The following is a 17604-nucleotide window of genomic DNA, read 5'->3' on the forward strand; positions in this document are numbered from 1 at the left end:
CACCGGTGTGTGTCTTTATTATGAATACTGAATACAGATTAGCCTACACACAGGACAGTAATCAAAACATACTTTATCTATTCATCATTGAAAAGTGGATTTTATTGAGATCTTCAATATGAAGACCACATTGCTCACACTCCTTAAATGAATCTCTCAGACTCTGGCGTGACAATACCAGTGATTTTGATTATGGGCCTGTGACATTCATTTATGTTAATTAAGAGGGTGGATGATTTTATGGTATCACCAACCACACTTTTTCAAGTGTACCTCAGAGTGTGGCCATTACTACCACCCAAGGTTTGGTGTGAATCAATCCGAATTCAATTTATGTTAATCATCACATTTGAATGGATTTTGAATGTGTATAAATTGCACTTTAAGCCTCTTGAAACCCGGGATAATTATCGCATATGATAGAAATGCCATGTTAAAGTCCAAGGAAGAGGAAAACCCAAATTGCCAATTGAAAAATCATATAAGTGCTCAATGGCACTAAGGTAAAAAGCATTTAGAAAAAGCAATTATACCATGTTGTGTTGAACATATTTGAATTTGTTTTAGCAGCCGTTTTAACTTCATTTTCCTGATTCACTGCAGGAAAATGATATACGACTTGCCAAAATGATTGGTATTATCCTTCGAGAGATCTTTGAGCAATACTTTGACATTTTGAACTCCAGTCTGTTATTCTTCTTCAAGCACTTGTAATAATGTGAGGGGGGGGGGGCTGCTGTGCTAATCAAACAGCGGCTCAACAGTGTTGTTAGCGCACCAATCAGAAACCAATGGATACTACTGGCTACAAGCTAGCATGTTAGCTTAGCTGGTAGCTGTAGATTGTCTTCAATGCAAAACGTTAAGAATTTCAAGAGACTCATTTTGAATAGCTTTGAGGCAACGGCAGAAACAATTTACCAACTACACAACCAGCATGAAGGAACATAATACTTCAAAATGTCAAAGTTACCCTTTGAGATACATTTTAATGAAACAATAATCACTCATGAGAGATTTCTGCTATATAAAATTGGCATTTAAGTCCACAAAGACGACTGAATGGCACTGGAAGATGGAGAATACAGAATAAGATAATTAAAAATGCATCAGTTATATTTAAGAAAAACAAGTTTGAGGCCAGATAGCTTCCCTTGGGTAAACTTCTACAATGAAACCCAATTCTACAGTGTTCTCTGGTCTCTGGGTCCACTTGGTCCTTGTTCAGTCAGTATTTTCAGATTATAATGAAACTGAGCTGCCGGCAGAAAACAGAGGCAGTAGCAAATAACCAACCACTCCAAGAGAAACACATGGAGTTACTGAAGATTACAATTCACTCTGAAATGACAAAAGCGCTGATATGTCTCAGTGTCTCTCTTCTCACATGCTGCGGAGCCGATGAAGAGAAAGAAGATGAAAGAAGTCTGATTAGGACGAACGAGTACAGCGCTCTCCCAAGTTTGCATTACACATCACACCTGAGGAAAGAGGTAATGTTGAAATCAAACAGAAACAAAGAAGTAAAAATCCAACTGTTAAAATGTTCCATCTCAATGTGAAAAAAATGTCCGTGTAGTAATGTAATCCAGATGGATTAAATGCAAGACACCCAGGTGAAAGCAGTTCTCTCATAATTACAACAATATGAAAAATGAAAACCTTGGATTGTCACTGGCATTTCTTTTTGTCTCCTTCGGTAAAGTGACTTTTTACTGGGACAACAAACCGGTCCACTGCCAGTTTCCAAAATGACATGATACAACAGAAACATTGTAAATTCTGATCAGTCTCTCCTCTTGGTTTAGCACAATAATTGGGTCCTTAATTCACGTAGATACAAAAACACTGACCGCAAAAAAATGAGGCAGAGTCAAGTCTGCACAACAGCAACTTTGTCCCCATGGTCACTGTGCTTGTCAGGGACATGCCCGTCTCCGGACAGCTCTCTCTTTCGGATGGGAATGTCATCTTGAGTCGTTCATTTTTTGAATTATTTTTTGGTCATAGGTAAATTCTGCTGATTTCCCTTGAAGTCCGTGTTCAAAGTGGGGTCACAGGGATAAGCATCCAGAGTGCTCAGAGTACACGGCCGCACTGGTGTGCTGGTGTTCACGTCCAGGTTACTAAACGAGGTGAGCTAGAAGGTGACAGTCGCAGTGCTCTTGTTCCGAAAGGTCATTGTCTGGATGCTGGAAAGGATTTTCCTCTGGTGCCCAGCCAAAGTCACTCCCATGTGCAGCAGATCCCTGAACACAGACGAGAAAAATCACTAATTAGACAGGAAGAAAATAAAAAAATAAATAAAAGGATATAATTGGATGGACAAGAATAATATTTCAGTCATCACATTTCGGCTCTCTGGGCTTCCATTGTCTTAAATTCAAATTAAAAAAATGCACCTCAGGAGATTGTAATGATAGCTGATAACTGTAACGACTAAAAGCTACAAGGCTAGCTCCCAGACCTTGTGCCATGGAAGAAAAGTGAACATTTAGCTTTAGAGATAAGAAGTTTAGATAAGAAAACTGGAACTGACTGTGTGGTGATCTGGGCCAGCTGGTCCACTGAGTTGAAGCCGGCCTGCAAGAAGCTGTCTTCGTAGCGCTCCATCTTGATGGCCCGAAGCCATTCCCCCACTGAAGCGCACGACGAGAGGGCTAAAGGTGCACGCTGGTCCAGCAGGGGGTAAGACGGCCTACGGCACAGAGTAGAGAAACAATGGAAGAACTTACTCACACTGTCACCAAAACAACAGTGAGGAGCTTACAAACATCCAGCGGCAACATTCCAGTCGACAGGCGAAGGTATAATCTGAGGCTGAGTGACTGACGGGGCCAGACAATGGGATTCGTCAGGGGCGGAGTGTCCTCTCCTATATGCGACCAGCTGACAGGCAGAATGTGGAGGAAGGGTAATCAGCACAGCAAGTGTCTGACAGGTCACAGCAGGACATCCAAGTGGTACATAAGATTGGGCAATAGGAGGGTAATGTGTGTCCTGTGACTATTACAACCCTGAATGGAAAATAAATTCTAAATGGAGGCTAAAGAAAGGGACATCATGAAATGACTGGCATGCTTCCTTTTCGCCACCACTGTGACCAGGTTTATCCGTCAATCACCGAGAAACCGCTGCACTCACCCCGCTCCTTCTTGAGCCACTATTTTCAGCGAGGCGGGGTTGCGGATGAGCTTATCGAGGGCACTGACGAGGTCGGAGAAGCGAGGGCGCGCCGAGCGGTCCTTCTGCCAGCAGTCCAGCATCAGCTGGTGCAGATGGGTGGGGCAGTCAGGGGGTGGTGGCAGCCGGTAGTCCTGCTCTATGGCATTGATAACCTGATGGGAAGACAAATGATCACTATTCAAACCAATGCATTCACTTTTCATTTCAATGAACGTTGAGCTGCTTGGTGGGTTAGGAAAAAAACAAACATTACAGAAGAGGAAAAAGTTTCCTCCACTTAAATTTGCCCTTTATACCAGTGTTGCTCAGCAATCTCATGGTTAAGCTACTATCCAAACACTACATTGTTTATCTGAAAAGTTCATACATAGCTTTTTTTCAGAATGCAAATGTTACATTTTGTTTTTGCAGAAGCTCAACTCTGTGCTGCGCCAAATAAAACCTTCCAAATAATTGTCAAGAACTTACATCCTGGTTGCTCATGTCCCAATACGGTCTCTCTCCAAAAGACATGACCTCCCACATGACAATGCCATAGCTCCACACATCTGAGGCTGAAGTAAACTTTCTGAAGGCTATCGCCTCTGGTGCTGTCCAGCGTATTGGGATCTTACCTCCCTGCACAGAAAAGAAAACAGTCAGCACTGCAAAGCTTCAAACAAACATGATCAGAAAGGGCTCTGACAAGGAAAGAATACATAGGTATATATCTTTATAAATATATATATATATATAGAGAGAGAGATATCTATAGATATACTGCAGACAGATTTAATGAAAGTGTTCGATAAGCATCATCTGAAGAGGAGTGTCATCGTACCAGGGAGCTGGTGTAAGTCGGGTCAGATGAGTTCTCCTGGAGGAAGCGCGACAAGCCGAAGTCGGACACCTTGCACACGAGGTTGCTGTTGATCAGGATGTTGCGGGCAGCCAGGTCTCGGTGGACGTAGCTCATCTCCGCCAGGTACTTCATGCCAGAGGCGATGCCGCGCAGCATCCCCACCAGCTGGATGGGAGTGAACTGGCTGTCGTTCAGCTACGGAGGAGAGAAACAGTTCAGTCGGAGAACGGCTGAAGCGGCGGTGCGTTTCAGTGTTTTCTCTGTCACACTCACCCGTAGAAACGAGTCCAGAGCTCCGTTCTCCATAAACTCTGTGAGGATCATAACCGGACAGCTGGCTGTGATGATCCCCTCCAGGTGGATGATGTTGGGGTGCTGGAACTGACCCATGATGGACGCTTCAGAAAGGAAGTCCCGCCTCTGCTTGTCAGTGAAGCCTCCCTTTAGTGTCTTGATGGCCACGTAGTTTTCTTTTTTCCCCGGGACCTTCAGCCGCCCGCGACACACCTCCCCAAACTCTCCTGCAGCACACAGACACACACGTCTTCTTTAACTGGTGTTAACCACATTAGGAGGGCAGTTGTCTTCTGCAAACCTACAGCTCGCCTGAAGCTAGCAGTGCACTTTAGATTGAATAAGAGCTGGAAACAAATTTATCAGTTTATTGCTTTATTTACACGGCAATATTGAATTTTGTCTGATAAAGAATAATAAAGACAATTGTTTTAAATGTCACAGAATCAATTTAGCTTAGTGAATTAAATATATTCCTAATAATGTTTTGTTGAAAGTTGACAACCCGTTAGGCTTAAAAAAACAAAACTCACAGAGAGTTCACAGAGAGAAAGTACATTTGTGAATAATGGGAAAAGCCTAAAGCTGGGGCTTACCAGCACCGATAACCTCCTCGATCTTGACAAAGGAAACATCAATTTCCTTGGCAAATTCTCGCACGGCCTCATTAGGGTCCTCATAGGTGAAGGGGTCGATGTAAACCTTGACCCCTGCAAATAAAAACAAACGGAGTCGTGGGAAAGGAAAAGAAGAAATGTTAAGAGTACAATGAGCACATTTCTTGACTTGGGCGTGTTTTAAATCACAGCTACGGTTTAGTGTGCATGTCCTTCATCTGTTACCTTGGCCAATAAGGTACTGGTTGTTTTTGTCGCTCAGCTCTGGATCCTTTACCCGGCTGTGTCTGCTGCAGGTAGAGAGAGATCGGGATAAATACAATAAAGATTAGGATTGGCAGCGCAGTTATCTGAAGAATGAGATTTTGACTTTTTTTTGGCAAGCCTTCTTAGTGCTTTATCAGCCCAATGTTATGCAAATCACGGGTCTTACAATGTGCTGTGTTTCTGTGACTAAAATACAAAGTCTAAAAAAGGAAAAAACGAGCCAAAAAACATATTCACACACTGTATGAATATTTGTATTTGATGTTAAAAAAATCTGGGATGATAGCAAGCATTGCAAAATATGATACTTTTTTTATCCCCTTAGAAAATATTCTGCTATCTTGGCCCCATTCACTGAGAAGTCAGAGGTAAGATCCGATAAAGACCAAAATGCTATCTTTTACAAGATCCGTCGTTCTGTTATTTTTTGAGAAAACAATCCTCAACCAGTCCTGTGGTAACGGTGAACAAACCGTTAAGGTTCTGCTCTTTGATACAAGCAGCTCCATTATAACTGTGCTGGCGCTAACTCATCCCTGCTAGACTGTAACAACCCTGTAGCTACTGGATCCCTGCCTTCCACCATTTCTCTCCTGCTCCCACCTCATAAGCCTAAAATAGCAATAATGTGCACCACCCTCGGTTAGTGGCAGATCAGCCACTGGTTTGTGTGTGTAAGTGTGTACGTGTATACGTGTGTATGTGTGTGTCACAAGGTCATAGCCATTGTTCTCCTGCCCTGTGGAAACAGGGTTGGGACGCCTGCATCCTGTCTCTCCCTGCCCTCTACCTCTACAGTCATATCTCTCTCTCTCACACTCGCGCACGCACGCACGCACGCACACGCACACACACACACACACACACACAATAACACTATTTACTCAAACAATGAAGCCTAAGAAAAATGTTCTAATGAGCACGATAACTTTTGTCCGTGTAAGCAAAAGACCATCATGAGCATTGCTTTGTGTCTGAACTGCCTCAAACACAGAAAGAAATGGTGTGGGTGCCAAGAGTGCAAACCCACTGTTGATAAGATATGATTTCTATAAACAAAAGAACAAAGTGGTGCAAAACTGTAAAATTGGGGTCACGGTTGTCATTGGTTTTCCCTTATGTCCCGTTTCCTGTTATTCTGTCAACTTCTTTCCCTTCAAAATCGATCTTTTTCTCTGCTTCTACACCCTTTCCCTCGTTCTCACCGGATGCAGTAGGCGGCCACTAAGACGAAAGTGACAAGCAGCAACATCCCCACAGCGATAAGGATGCCAGGTACTAGGAACTGGGCGGCAGAGTCGAGACCTGAGAGAGCAGACAGAAAGACAGAGAGTTAGAGTGATGTAACGACAGAGATCATTGCAGGAGCTTCTTTTTTTTGCCGCAAAAAACAAGTATGAGAAGGAAAGAACATGACAGGAATGTAGAATATTAAAGAGGCTCAATACAAGGACACCACCTGAATAGAAGGACAGAGACAGTACATTCATTCAACAAAAAGGGACTGAAAAGAATATGAAAAACTTTCCCTGTGGAAATGGCAAAAAAAAGGGTGTGAAAGAATAATGTGTGTGACGCTCCCTCTTCAAGAGCAAACTTACCGTCAGGCAGAGTGTGGAACATGGCTGCAGGACTGAAGCTGCCATAACCGGCCACGGTGCGCGCTCGGACCTGCACCTCGTACTGAGTGGCCCTGCGGAGGTCCGTCAGCACGGCCTGGTTTCTGGTACTCTCTGCGTAGTGGCACTGATCCTCGTTACGTCGCTCCTACCGCATGAAAACACAGTTAGCTGGACTGGAAGTGGGCGTAAAACAGGAATATGAGAGGGAACGACAGAAAAAAGATGCTTGAAAAAGCAACCATTGTTGAATGTTGATTCAGTCAAAATGACTCAATCCAATTATAATACAAACACAATCTTAATCAGAATCTTGTTAACTAATTATGTTGGAAGGGAACATATGTTTAGAGATTCATATCGTTCACACAAAAGCGTCTTACGTCTCAGTTGGTATGATGGTGTCTCTGAGTCAGGTTCGTCTCGTGTGTTGTTGTCAGAGAAACCTCACCGTAGAAAAGTCAACCGCACACCCATGTGTACCGTCTACTGCCTCAGCAGTTGTCACATGCAACACTGAGACAAAGTATAGTGCCGTGTTCACAAGATGAGCGACACAGCAACAGGCTACATGTAATTTTAAATGGAAGCCGTTAAAGCCGCTCTCCAATGATGCAGTGAAGCGTGAACCGATCATATGGTAGCCGGCCATGCTTGGTGTTCTGTTGCGTTAAGTGTGGACATAGCTTAAATCTCAGCCAATCAGATGGTCATGTCTTAAGCTGTTGTACTGCAATGCATAATTTCACACTGTCAAATATATGGGGTATTGTTCGGTTAGACAATATAGACAATCTGGTTTTCAGTTCTCTTTGTACTGTGTGAGGAAATCCACACTAGCCACTGTACTCCCCTGGTTACATTTCCTTGCAAAACATTGAGTCTTTCTAATCGTGAGCCGCAGTGCAACTGAAAATAAAATCAAGAAACCTGAATAGTATGTGACCTTTAAGCCAGACAGTTAAAGAGATGTCTTCAGGGGGCTCTCACCTTCTCACAGTAGCGTAGCTGATATTGCAGGATGGTGTAGTGAGGCTGAGCTGGGACTGACCAGTGCAGAGTCAGACTGCTCTCTGTGGAGTCACTCTTCCGAATCACAGACACCAGCGAGGGCACTGCACAGATGGCAGAAGAATTATAAACACCACATGAAATTCGGACTATTCACACGCTTGCACATCTTCCCAGTCGTTCCTCTCTTACCGTCGTGGCTCGTGGTGATGTTGACATTTTCACTGGCGGGGTCTTTGCCGCTAACCGGAGACACCCCGTTGAGGGTCTGGATTGTGAAAGTGTATGTGGTTTGAGGCAGCATGCCCCACACCTCCACCCTGCGTCCCAGCAGGCCGTGCTGCGCGGGCCGGTAGCTGACGCTGTCCCCGCAGGAGAGGCACTGCCCCTTGGGAGACCTGCACACAGAGCACCCGACGGCGTAGCTCAGGTCCGTTCTGCCGCCGCTGTCCAGAGGTTCGTTCCACGCCAGACTGAGCGTGGTGTCGTTGATCTGGGTGACGATGCTGCGCGGAGCCGAGGGAGGTCCTACAGTGCCAAAAAAAAGAGCCAAAGTTAAACTGATTTGGCATTCTTTATTTTGTAATTAATGGAAATAAGCAGATGATTTTATCTTTCAAGATCCTGACAGACACATTACACAAATTGACGTCTTTATGCTTTCTATACTGATGACACAAACGAGATGATGCAACATGTTCATTCGTGAGCTTTGGATGTGCAGGTAGGTGGATTTGTTTCGTTGTTTTGGATGTTAAGCTAAGCTAACTGTCTGCTGGCTGTAGCTTCATATTTACCACACAGACATTGGAGAGTAGTACTGATCTGAAGAAATCAAATATGCAAATCTCCCAAAATGTCAATCTATTTCTTTAAATGTATTTTTTTATTTTTTACTAAATACCCTCAGAAGTCATCCACCAAATACAGGTATGTGTTACATTATTCAATGTACATGGCATCACATTTTAATATAGAGGCGTCTCTTACGCCTGACGCAATCACGATGTATAAAATGTCTCTTTCAAATCAAATCTTAATCTCTTCTGTGTGATTTTACTGCTGCTTTACCTTTCCATGACCCGCACAGACCATTAGTTTGTGTTTCTCCGTATGCGTTGAAGACATTTTATTCCGTCTGCACATGTAGTCACGAAGCAGAACAATGCTCCTGCAGTGCCTTTGCGTCACAGCAGGAGCATATGTGTTGCAGAATTTAACTGGTGCAATTACGTTTGTCTAAAAGTGGATGATAATGATCACCGTCTGAAAATTGTAAGAAGATAGCTATTGCCTCAAGCCAAGCATAACTAAGCAGTAATACCACTCAGCCACTGTGAATGAGTTTCTGTTCCTGCCAAGGAGGCAGAGCTCTGTCACCGAGCCTGCAGCGAACTTAAGTGCTGATAGTGTTCACACCGGAAGCCCAAGTGGGGCAGCATCAGAGACGATCTGGGTGCGAATGAATTCTGTATTCAACTTTTTGAGAATGGGGATTTTTAGAGGTGATACATTTTATAACTAAACAATCAGAATCCACATTATTAAAATCACCAGGGCTGTCACATTACTGTAAAACACGTATTCTCAGGGGAAAAGGTCCGTTGTGATTTACAGTTGGCACGTCTGGTTTGCAATTTTGCATACAAATTGAAAATATAAGTGATGTGCAGAATCGCACGGGCAATCCAGTGCAATAACAGAATAAATAATAGGAATGGCCTAATTAAGTGATTAATAATTAAGATAAAGCCTTTGTAATTAAAGCTATCAGTAATAATAAAATTGGATGTAAAGTCTAGTTGGCATTGATATCACACCTGCAGAGAACAAGTTCTGCCAACATCCCCACCGTGTTTCACTTTGTTTCACATCCTCTTTATGGCCATTTCCAAAAGAATGCACCTAATTACAAAGTCCCTCCCATTCACACATCCAAGACGCGGCTGAATTAAAATTCCTGAATCTGGATGGAGGTGTCACTTAAGACCATCAACGCCTACTCCACTTTAGAGTGGACGCCCTGCCCCCAACCACCTGTCACAAAAGACATGCATCTCAATGCCCCGCAGCGGGACAAAAGACATAAAGCAGATTAGAGGAGTTTGGCTACATAACACCAGGGTGGAAGAGAAACAGCAGCAGAGAAGTGCAGAAGAGCAGGGCAAAGTAGAGAAGTGAAAACAAACGAGTGGATGCTTGTATTGCTCAGCACCTCCAAATTAGCACGGTTTCCTGTATACTCACTAGTGCACGGGGTGTCGGCAGAGTCGGACTCTGCACGTAAGTATCCGGAGCGGCAGGCACACACCGACGCTCCTCCGACGGCGGCGTGGCTGAATCCCGGACAGCCTGTGCACTGTCCCTCCGAGGCCGACTTGAACTGACCAACAGGACAAGCTGGGGAGGACAAATGAGGGCAAATTATCAGGACTTTTGATTCAGGACATGATCCTGCACAACATTGCACCAACTCCCGCCCCCCACTGTGTCCCAGACCGACCTGGGTCAAACCGAATTTGCAAACATGTCGCTGTTTGTTTTTCAGCGTACATGGGTGCCAGATGGTTGCAGATTGACAGACAGAACCATGTGATGAGGGCTATAAACTGAGGACAAACGCAGTAATGAAGCTGATTGTGATTTCAATTTAGTGCATAAACCAGTCTGACATTGACATGCCGCTTATTATTGACTTTACCTGACCATATCAGAATAACGACACCAAACATGTGGCTCCACTTATTGATCCAACTATCGTCCCCTCTCTGTACTCTCCTCATGAAAACCCAAAACGGCCGTGTGGCATCCAAGGTGTAAAGAAACAGTGAAATGAGTCTGAACCAGCGATGAAAGGATTACTTGATCGATCAATTACTCGACAGAGAACTCGATTAAAAACTGGCTGGTTTAAGCTTCTCAAATGTGAGGATTTGCTGCTTTTCTCTGTTTTATAACACCGTAAATGCATTTCATAGACTATTAGCTGCAGTAGTCCCCTCACGCTGTCTCCTCTTGGCTTCACATGAACACTTCTCCTCCATGTGAATGTGTAACGATCGGTCACCTTGTAACGCCACAGTCAGTCACCAAAACCAGCATGTCTATAATAACTGTTCGGTGCGGCGGTTGAAATGCCGCGTGAGAGGAATAAAGCAATAAAAATCTTTCACAGCGAGTGGAGCATTGTTAAAGGGTCAACACACTCACACAGATCCTTTCCTACTGACATTTTGCCTGCGAGAGTTTCCCACATGTGAAAACTGTATTGACGCATGCCTCACCCGCTAAAGGTTGTAAGTACATACTTTATAAGTCAAATGCAAGCGACTGTCACAACACAGGATTATCAAAATAACCTGGGTGCTAATATTTAACTTTAAATCTATATGGGAATATTCAGAGCGTCGTCTCCTACCCTTTTGTATTATATAACATTGGTAAAGCTACAGTATACTAGCACAGCTCCTCCCCTGTATCAGTATTCATAGCCTGCTAGAGCTTTACTTCAAAGACGTGTTTAAATATTCTAATCTAGCTCCTCAACAACACTCGACTTGACATTATTCAGAAGTTTTACGTTAAAAGCTTGTGTTTGACCCAGAAAATATATGTGTTGTCGTTGGTAGATTACAGCTAAAGTAATTTAATGTTAAACGCAGACATCAATTGTATTTCCAGTGACCGGCCTATGAAGCAAATTAACAGTTCAATCTTGCGATAAAGGCAATTTCCCTTTATGGTCTGGTGAGTGTATTTTCCTCACGGCTCTCTTCAGTGACAGAATGCTGGAAATGCTAGCGCCGCTTCACCAGAAGCAAAATGTAGGAAATTATTATTATTTTTTGTTGTGAAAAATCATTATACCTCCCACAGAGATCAACCCGAATCCAACCTTCAACGAGACATTTTCTTGAGAAAATGTAGCATTTCTTTCTTATGTCTCAGTGGTTTCAGTGCTCAACATTTGTCTGTGTTGGTGCGATGCAGTGTGTGTGTGTGTGTGTGTGCGCGCACGTGTTCACGCACGAGGCTTGTTAATTGGACTCATTAGACAGAGCTGCTGCACAGCTCCTGAGAGAATCATCCTGCTTCTTCCTTCTTTTTTTGGCCTGCTTTGCTTTGATGTTCTCAAAGTGATATGATCTTTACCCCGAGCGCCCCCCTCCCCCACCCCCTTTCCTGCGCACTCACCTCTCCACTCCCCTGTGTGCTCCCTCTAACTTAGCTGAACCATGAGCTGTCGCAGCAGCAAGCCTTTGACCCTGCTCTTCCCGTCTGAGATAAGTGCTTCTCCACCTGACCTCTCTCTGTCCACTCCGTGTTACAGCCGCTCCCCTGCCTCATTAACTTCCTCCGGCTCCCATTTCTCTGCTCCAGCGTTTTGATACTCAGTGAACCCCTCCCCCGCCACCATCACCCCCTCTCTCATCTTACCATTGTTTTCTTGTTTAGTCTGCCTGCTCTGCTTACCTGGGCAGGTGTAGTCCATAAACACCCTTGTATATGTGGCCTAACCGTGTCTCCTTCTCACCTGTGCATATAGTGTGTCCTTCAGAGGGCTCATATCCTGGTAGGCAGGCGCAGGAGGTCGTCGGCTGGCCCACCCACTGGCCGTCCTCCCCGCAGAAGAGCTTTGGCGGCCGAGGTCGAGGCCCCTGCTGGGAGGCGTGCTCCACACACACACCCTGCGCCTCTTGCACCAGAGTGCGGGGCACCGTCTCGGAGAAAGAGGAAAGAGCACTGACCAGGGGGGGGCACTTTTTGAAGAACACCCTGACGGACAGCAGGGCCATGCTGGCGCCCTGAGCCTGAAAAGCCAAGTAGAAGCCTCTCATTGACAGCGGGCCGAATCGTAAGGTCTTCACATTGAATTTCCGCTCCCCACCCTTCCTCAGGAGAAAGTCTGCAGCCACTGTGTCCACCTAGGACAGGAAGAAAGACAACAGATCTTATGTAATGGCCCGGTTCCAACACACTCACTTCTAAAACAGGACCAGGCTGGCGGTTTTGCATGTTTTAGCCATTTTAGCCCATTAGCTAGACATCCCATATGCTTCACATTATTGAACAAAGCATTCCACTGTGATTTTAGATGGATCGCCTACCTTCCTGGCAGCCATTGTTTCGCATTTGTTACAGTACGCTTTGAACCTCAACTTGCAGGGACTTAAAAACTCGCTTCGGAGAAATGTAATAAATTACAGTGAACATATTCATCACTTTTATTTTTCTGTCAAAGTTACATGATTAAGCGGTAATGAAGTCAAGGAGCAGTTACTATTATGCAAACCTCTATTTGGCGGTGTGTTCAAGGACTTCACAACATCTCATGTTTGATAATGAGATGCCAAGAAGCACTTTGCTCGTGAGCTATGTGTTCGGAAAATGAAAGCCAGAAGATGAACAATAAGCGAACATGCAGGTTGTGAAAACAGCGCTTGCTCCCATGTGAAGATTACATCACTTGGACAAAAAAATGAAAGCGATTAAATGCCGACTAATATAAATGCATTACTAAATCAACGCGTTTTGTCTCTGCAGGCTGACGACTTTTAAGGAACGAATGAGAGCAAAATGCACATTAAAGGCCAATTTAAAAAAACTTAGGTAATTTACAAAATACTTACATCAAACATACATGGATAGAAAATGTAACAGAACCAGTTAAGTCCTTTAATCGGTCTTAAAGGGTTGTCCCATTTCATAGGGGAAGATTTCCACCACTACCCCCTGTAACTCTGACCTGATCAGTCAGGTCGCATTGAAGTGTCAAGTGTGGACTCACATGTGCGGACACAGCTGAGCTGTCGCATCCAATCACAAAAGTCGCATTGAAAAGACAAGTGTAACCACGGCCATAGGATCAAAGAGACACCGATGATGTCATCCAGGCTATAATAATGACTATTTAATCATGAATTAATTAATTAGAGCGATTAGTTGATTAATCAATAAGTCAACTGATAGAAAATGTATCGATCTATCTAAAACTATTTTCACCTTTTTGAGTTCGATTAATCAATTTTCAAGCAAAAATGCCAAAAAATGTCACGCTTCAAAAAAATGTGCCGTTTTTGCTTGACAAATTAAAGTATCATATATAAAGAGTCATGTAAGAGTCAGTTCAATATTTTTTCGGGTTTTGCAGTGTTGGTCAGATAAAACAAGTTAATTAAAGGCATCGCTGTAGGCTCCAAGAAATATTGAATGCATTTTTTTCTAATCCCTTACAATCAATAGTTAGTCGGAGCTTAAAGTTAATTATGTTGAAAAGGTGAAAAAGTTCCTCCAGAGACATTATAAAGTTGTTCTCACAGGCTCATCGACACTAACCGTGGCAATTAATCTGATCTTCATATGTAAAATATGTGGAGTAACTCTTTAATGCAGATTTAAAATTCAATAAAACATATCACTTGAACAACCACAGAGAGAAAAGCTGTCCTTTGATAAGAACGACTAACTGACATAAACCATCGGAGGGCGGGCGTGAACGTACCTTGGTGTACGGGTTCTCCATCCAGGGCGGGTAAGAGGGCGTGGCCTCGTTGGAGTCGGCCTGGTAATAGTACAGGTTGAAGGTCTCCTTACAGCTGCGGTGGTGGGTGCTCCTGGAGGAACACTCCATCATGGTGAATCGCAGCTCCACGTAAGCCTGAGACGCTCCTCGTCGCTGGATGAAGCCGCTGCGCAGCCAATGGCTGGATGAGCTGTCAGTCTGACAGATCTGGTAGATCCTCACGCTGTTGTTCTCCTCATCTAAACCGCTTAGCTCCTCCCACTGAGAAAAAGAAGAAGAAGAGAACAAAGAGTTGTCAAAGGTTGCAAGTTAAAATGACATCTGACCCAGAAAAACCTGTGAACATTTTTAATTCTCTAGGAGAGACTTTCACTAGGGTCTTTAAAAACGTCATCACATTAAAAGCCCTGTTCATCATAATAATGCTGCGACTCTTTGTTGGCCCTCTGCTGTACTGCACCTGTCAGAGGCCCGAGGGACAGATCTGGCCTGCTGTGGATTTAGATCCAGCCCAAATTTGACTCTGGGTTGTTAAATCATTCGTCCTGCTGAGCTGCAACCCAGCAAGGGGGAATCCAAGTCTCACTTGTCAAACAGAGCACACTGCTGCACACAGCAGCCGAGACAGACACAGATTTCACCCTTCAAACACACTTTTAGGCTAAAATACAAGCATACAGAGGGGGATATCACAGACATACGTATGAAGCGAAAACCCTCCACAGAAATCTACATTTGTTGGGGAGCCAAATGCAACCGCAAAAAAGCTTTAATGTTTGACTTCTGAGTCAACAGCAAACATGTTCACCATCACTGTGTTCCCAAGAGCGGGAAACGAGCACGGAATTAACATACTCAGGGCAGAATTGAGCAGATTTGCTGAACTTGAGGCTCAGAAATTCGGTTATGTAAATATGTAAATCTTCAAAATCCATTTGCAGATGATGTGTTGAGTGAGGCAGAATACTGGTCTGAATGAATTACAGTGCAGCAGAGCACTGAGAGCCAGGTTTGAATCACTCGGAGGAGAGAATTTCCCCTTTTAATTCCAAAAACGAAATACTATGGACTTTGGCAGCACATGTTTTCTGTGAACAAAATGCTTTCTGTGATGAGGATGTACAAAAATATCCCACAGGGCTCGTCTGGATTTGACATAAATCATTTAAAGAAATTGTTAAAAGTCGGTTTTTGAAAGCAAAATCAGAGAGATGGGCACATGACACACATCCATTACGACACTGATCATGTGTTTGACATTCCTCTCAGTACAAAGCACACCGGAGGTCCGAGCGAAGTAAATGCGTTTTATACAGAAAACATTCAACCTGTTCACACAAGATTTGAGTCGATACACATCACTGTTAGACCGCCAAATTATATTGATGATTCATATTTTAGGTTTAACATGAATATTAGCTTCATTTTGGTTCCTCGTAAAAAGTTCATGCAACAACTAACAATCATGTTTACGTTTTCATAATCCTTTAATGCTAAAAATAAATAACCATATATTAACCGTTTTATATCTGTAATTGTGATGCAGACGGCTCACGACATCTCCCTGTCATTACCGACTAAATCACTGCTTTATACGCTTTAGTGTTAAAAAACACAAAAGCAATATTTTTGACAACGTGACACTTTTGATGAACGGCTTCAAATGATAACGGCTGTGCAAACTATTTAGAGACTGTCGGCGTGTTTTGCTTTGCATCTTAATCAAACGCGGAGACACATTCGCTGAGTGTTTCTGTCTGGTTTTAGAAACCTCCTCGCCAGCGTCACTGCAACCATTATTTTCCTTCTGAGGAATCAGCAAGTCGAGCGGTTTGGGTCACTGATGCTGTTGGCAAAAAAAAATACCCTCACAACCACTCCTCGGTTGATCAAATTACAAATATGTCATTCTCTGGCAGCGGTATTCAAAACTGTGGGCAGCCAGTGACTTCAACTCCAAGGTTGATGGGATATATCAAAGCATCTGCTTTCAATGTGCCTTGAATCCCACATTCACTCTGGCGTTTCCTTTATTCTGTCAGTTACCTGCCATATAAGGAGCTCTTTCATAGCCAAAGTAACAAAGGAACAGCTGGAAGCTAAAAATCCCCAGTCACCACAAAGTCTGTGTTGGTAATACAGATAACAAAGTGGAGCTGGGGGTTACATACCGCGGGTTTGGCGTGTGAGAAGATGGTCCATTTGAGATCAGAAGTCTCCGTTTTCGTGTTCATCAGGACCTCTGTGAGGGAAAGAAACACACGAACAACACAGCGTCACTCACAGCAGGAAATATAAAAATGACACGCATACGATTCATTTACATTCAGAGAAACACACAGGTGACTTTAAAATCAAAGGGGCGAACATATTTCCGAGTCCCGCGTTCCCTGCCAAGTATCGGCTTCGGCTTACGGTGGGATTACGGTAGAAGATGGAGTTTCACCAGTCAATTACATCTACAGAAACATTCCCACTGCCCTAAAAAATGTGCTTCTTCTCATGTTTGTTTTTATTCCCTCCCCAGAATCCCTTGTGTTCCCGGCGACACGGCATGCCTGTGGTCACACTACACCTGCTGTGAAGAGTCCGGAGAGTAGTCGGGGCAAGCAGTTGGGACAGGAGAACACCGATACCCACTCACAGACATCCCAATGTAAAGATTCAAGCCCTTCCAGTCACGATCTGTGATTACAATAGAATTGATTTTCTTTTCTAATCTTTTGAGGGGCAGGCTGCCAGCTCACAAACAATCAGAGCAGTTCCGCGATGATTCAGTACCACAATAAAAAAAACGGGGCCTGAACCGATGCGACTCGGTGCAGAGTGAGCTCTTCTTTTTCATGTGAGGGCATCTTTCTCCCCCGGCTGTCTCGGCAGATTGTCTCTGCTGAGTTGTGACTAGTATTCATGCTGATGGGATGAGGTTTCTGTCACAGACCGGGTTTTTAGAGCACCTACGTGTTCCCCACAGAAGCTCATCTCAAGGGTGAGGCCGTTTGGTTTTACCAATAAACAGGATTTAATGCGACTCTCCTGTGTGCCACCATCAGGGCGAGCACTTGCATGAAAATGGATGCTGGAGGAAATGGGGGGGGTTTCAGTGTGAGCTTATCATTGGGGTTATTAAGATGTTTTCTTGAATTAGGCTCTCAATATAAGTCTCAACGGTAAAGTCTGGCATCCAATACCCTCAGTGACACACACACACACACACACACACACACACACACACACACACACACA

The 17604-nt window shown here is 43.9% G+C and overlaps 1 protein-coding gene across 1 annotated transcript in view; it reads right to left on the reverse strand.

Moving 5' to 3' along the window:
* The window catches only part of ephb4a (eph receptor B4a), a 33886-nt gene continuing 16282 nt past the window's right edge, over positions 1-17604 (reverse strand). The window contains exons 2-17 of the mRNA XM_031869143.1: positions 16530-16600; positions 14338-14619; positions 12370-12760; positions 10083-10235; positions 8028-8363; positions 7815-7939; positions 6807-6972; positions 6411-6510; positions 5164-5228; positions 4918-5031; positions 4301-4548; positions 4007-4222; positions 3655-3804; positions 3145-3338; positions 2540-2698; positions 1-2249 (exon numbers count right to left, since the gene is read on the reverse strand). Coding sequence (XP_031725003.1) covers positions 2141-2249; positions 2540-2698; positions 3145-3338; positions 3655-3804; positions 4007-4222; positions 4301-4548; positions 4918-5031; positions 5164-5228; positions 6411-6510; positions 6807-6972; positions 7815-7939; positions 8028-8363; positions 10083-10235; positions 12370-12760; positions 14338-14619; positions 16530-16600 — 2879 coding nt within the window. The 3' untranslated portion in view covers positions 1-2140. The remainder of the gene's footprint in view (positions 2250-2539; positions 2699-3144; positions 3339-3654; positions 3805-4006; positions 4223-4300; positions 4549-4917; positions 5032-5163; positions 5229-6410; positions 6511-6806; positions 6973-7814; positions 7940-8027; positions 8364-10082; positions 10236-12369; positions 12761-14337; positions 14620-16529; positions 16601-17604) is intronic.

Source organism: Anarrhichthys ocellatus, unplaced genomic scaffold (genome assembly GCF_004355925.1).
Source record: "Anarrhichthys ocellatus isolate YVR2014 unplaced genomic scaffold, GSC_Weel_1.0 scaffold46, whole genome shotgun sequence".
NCBI classification, from domain to species: domain Eukaryota; kingdom Metazoa; phylum Chordata; class Actinopteri; order Perciformes; family Anarhichadidae; genus Anarrhichthys; species Anarrhichthys ocellatus.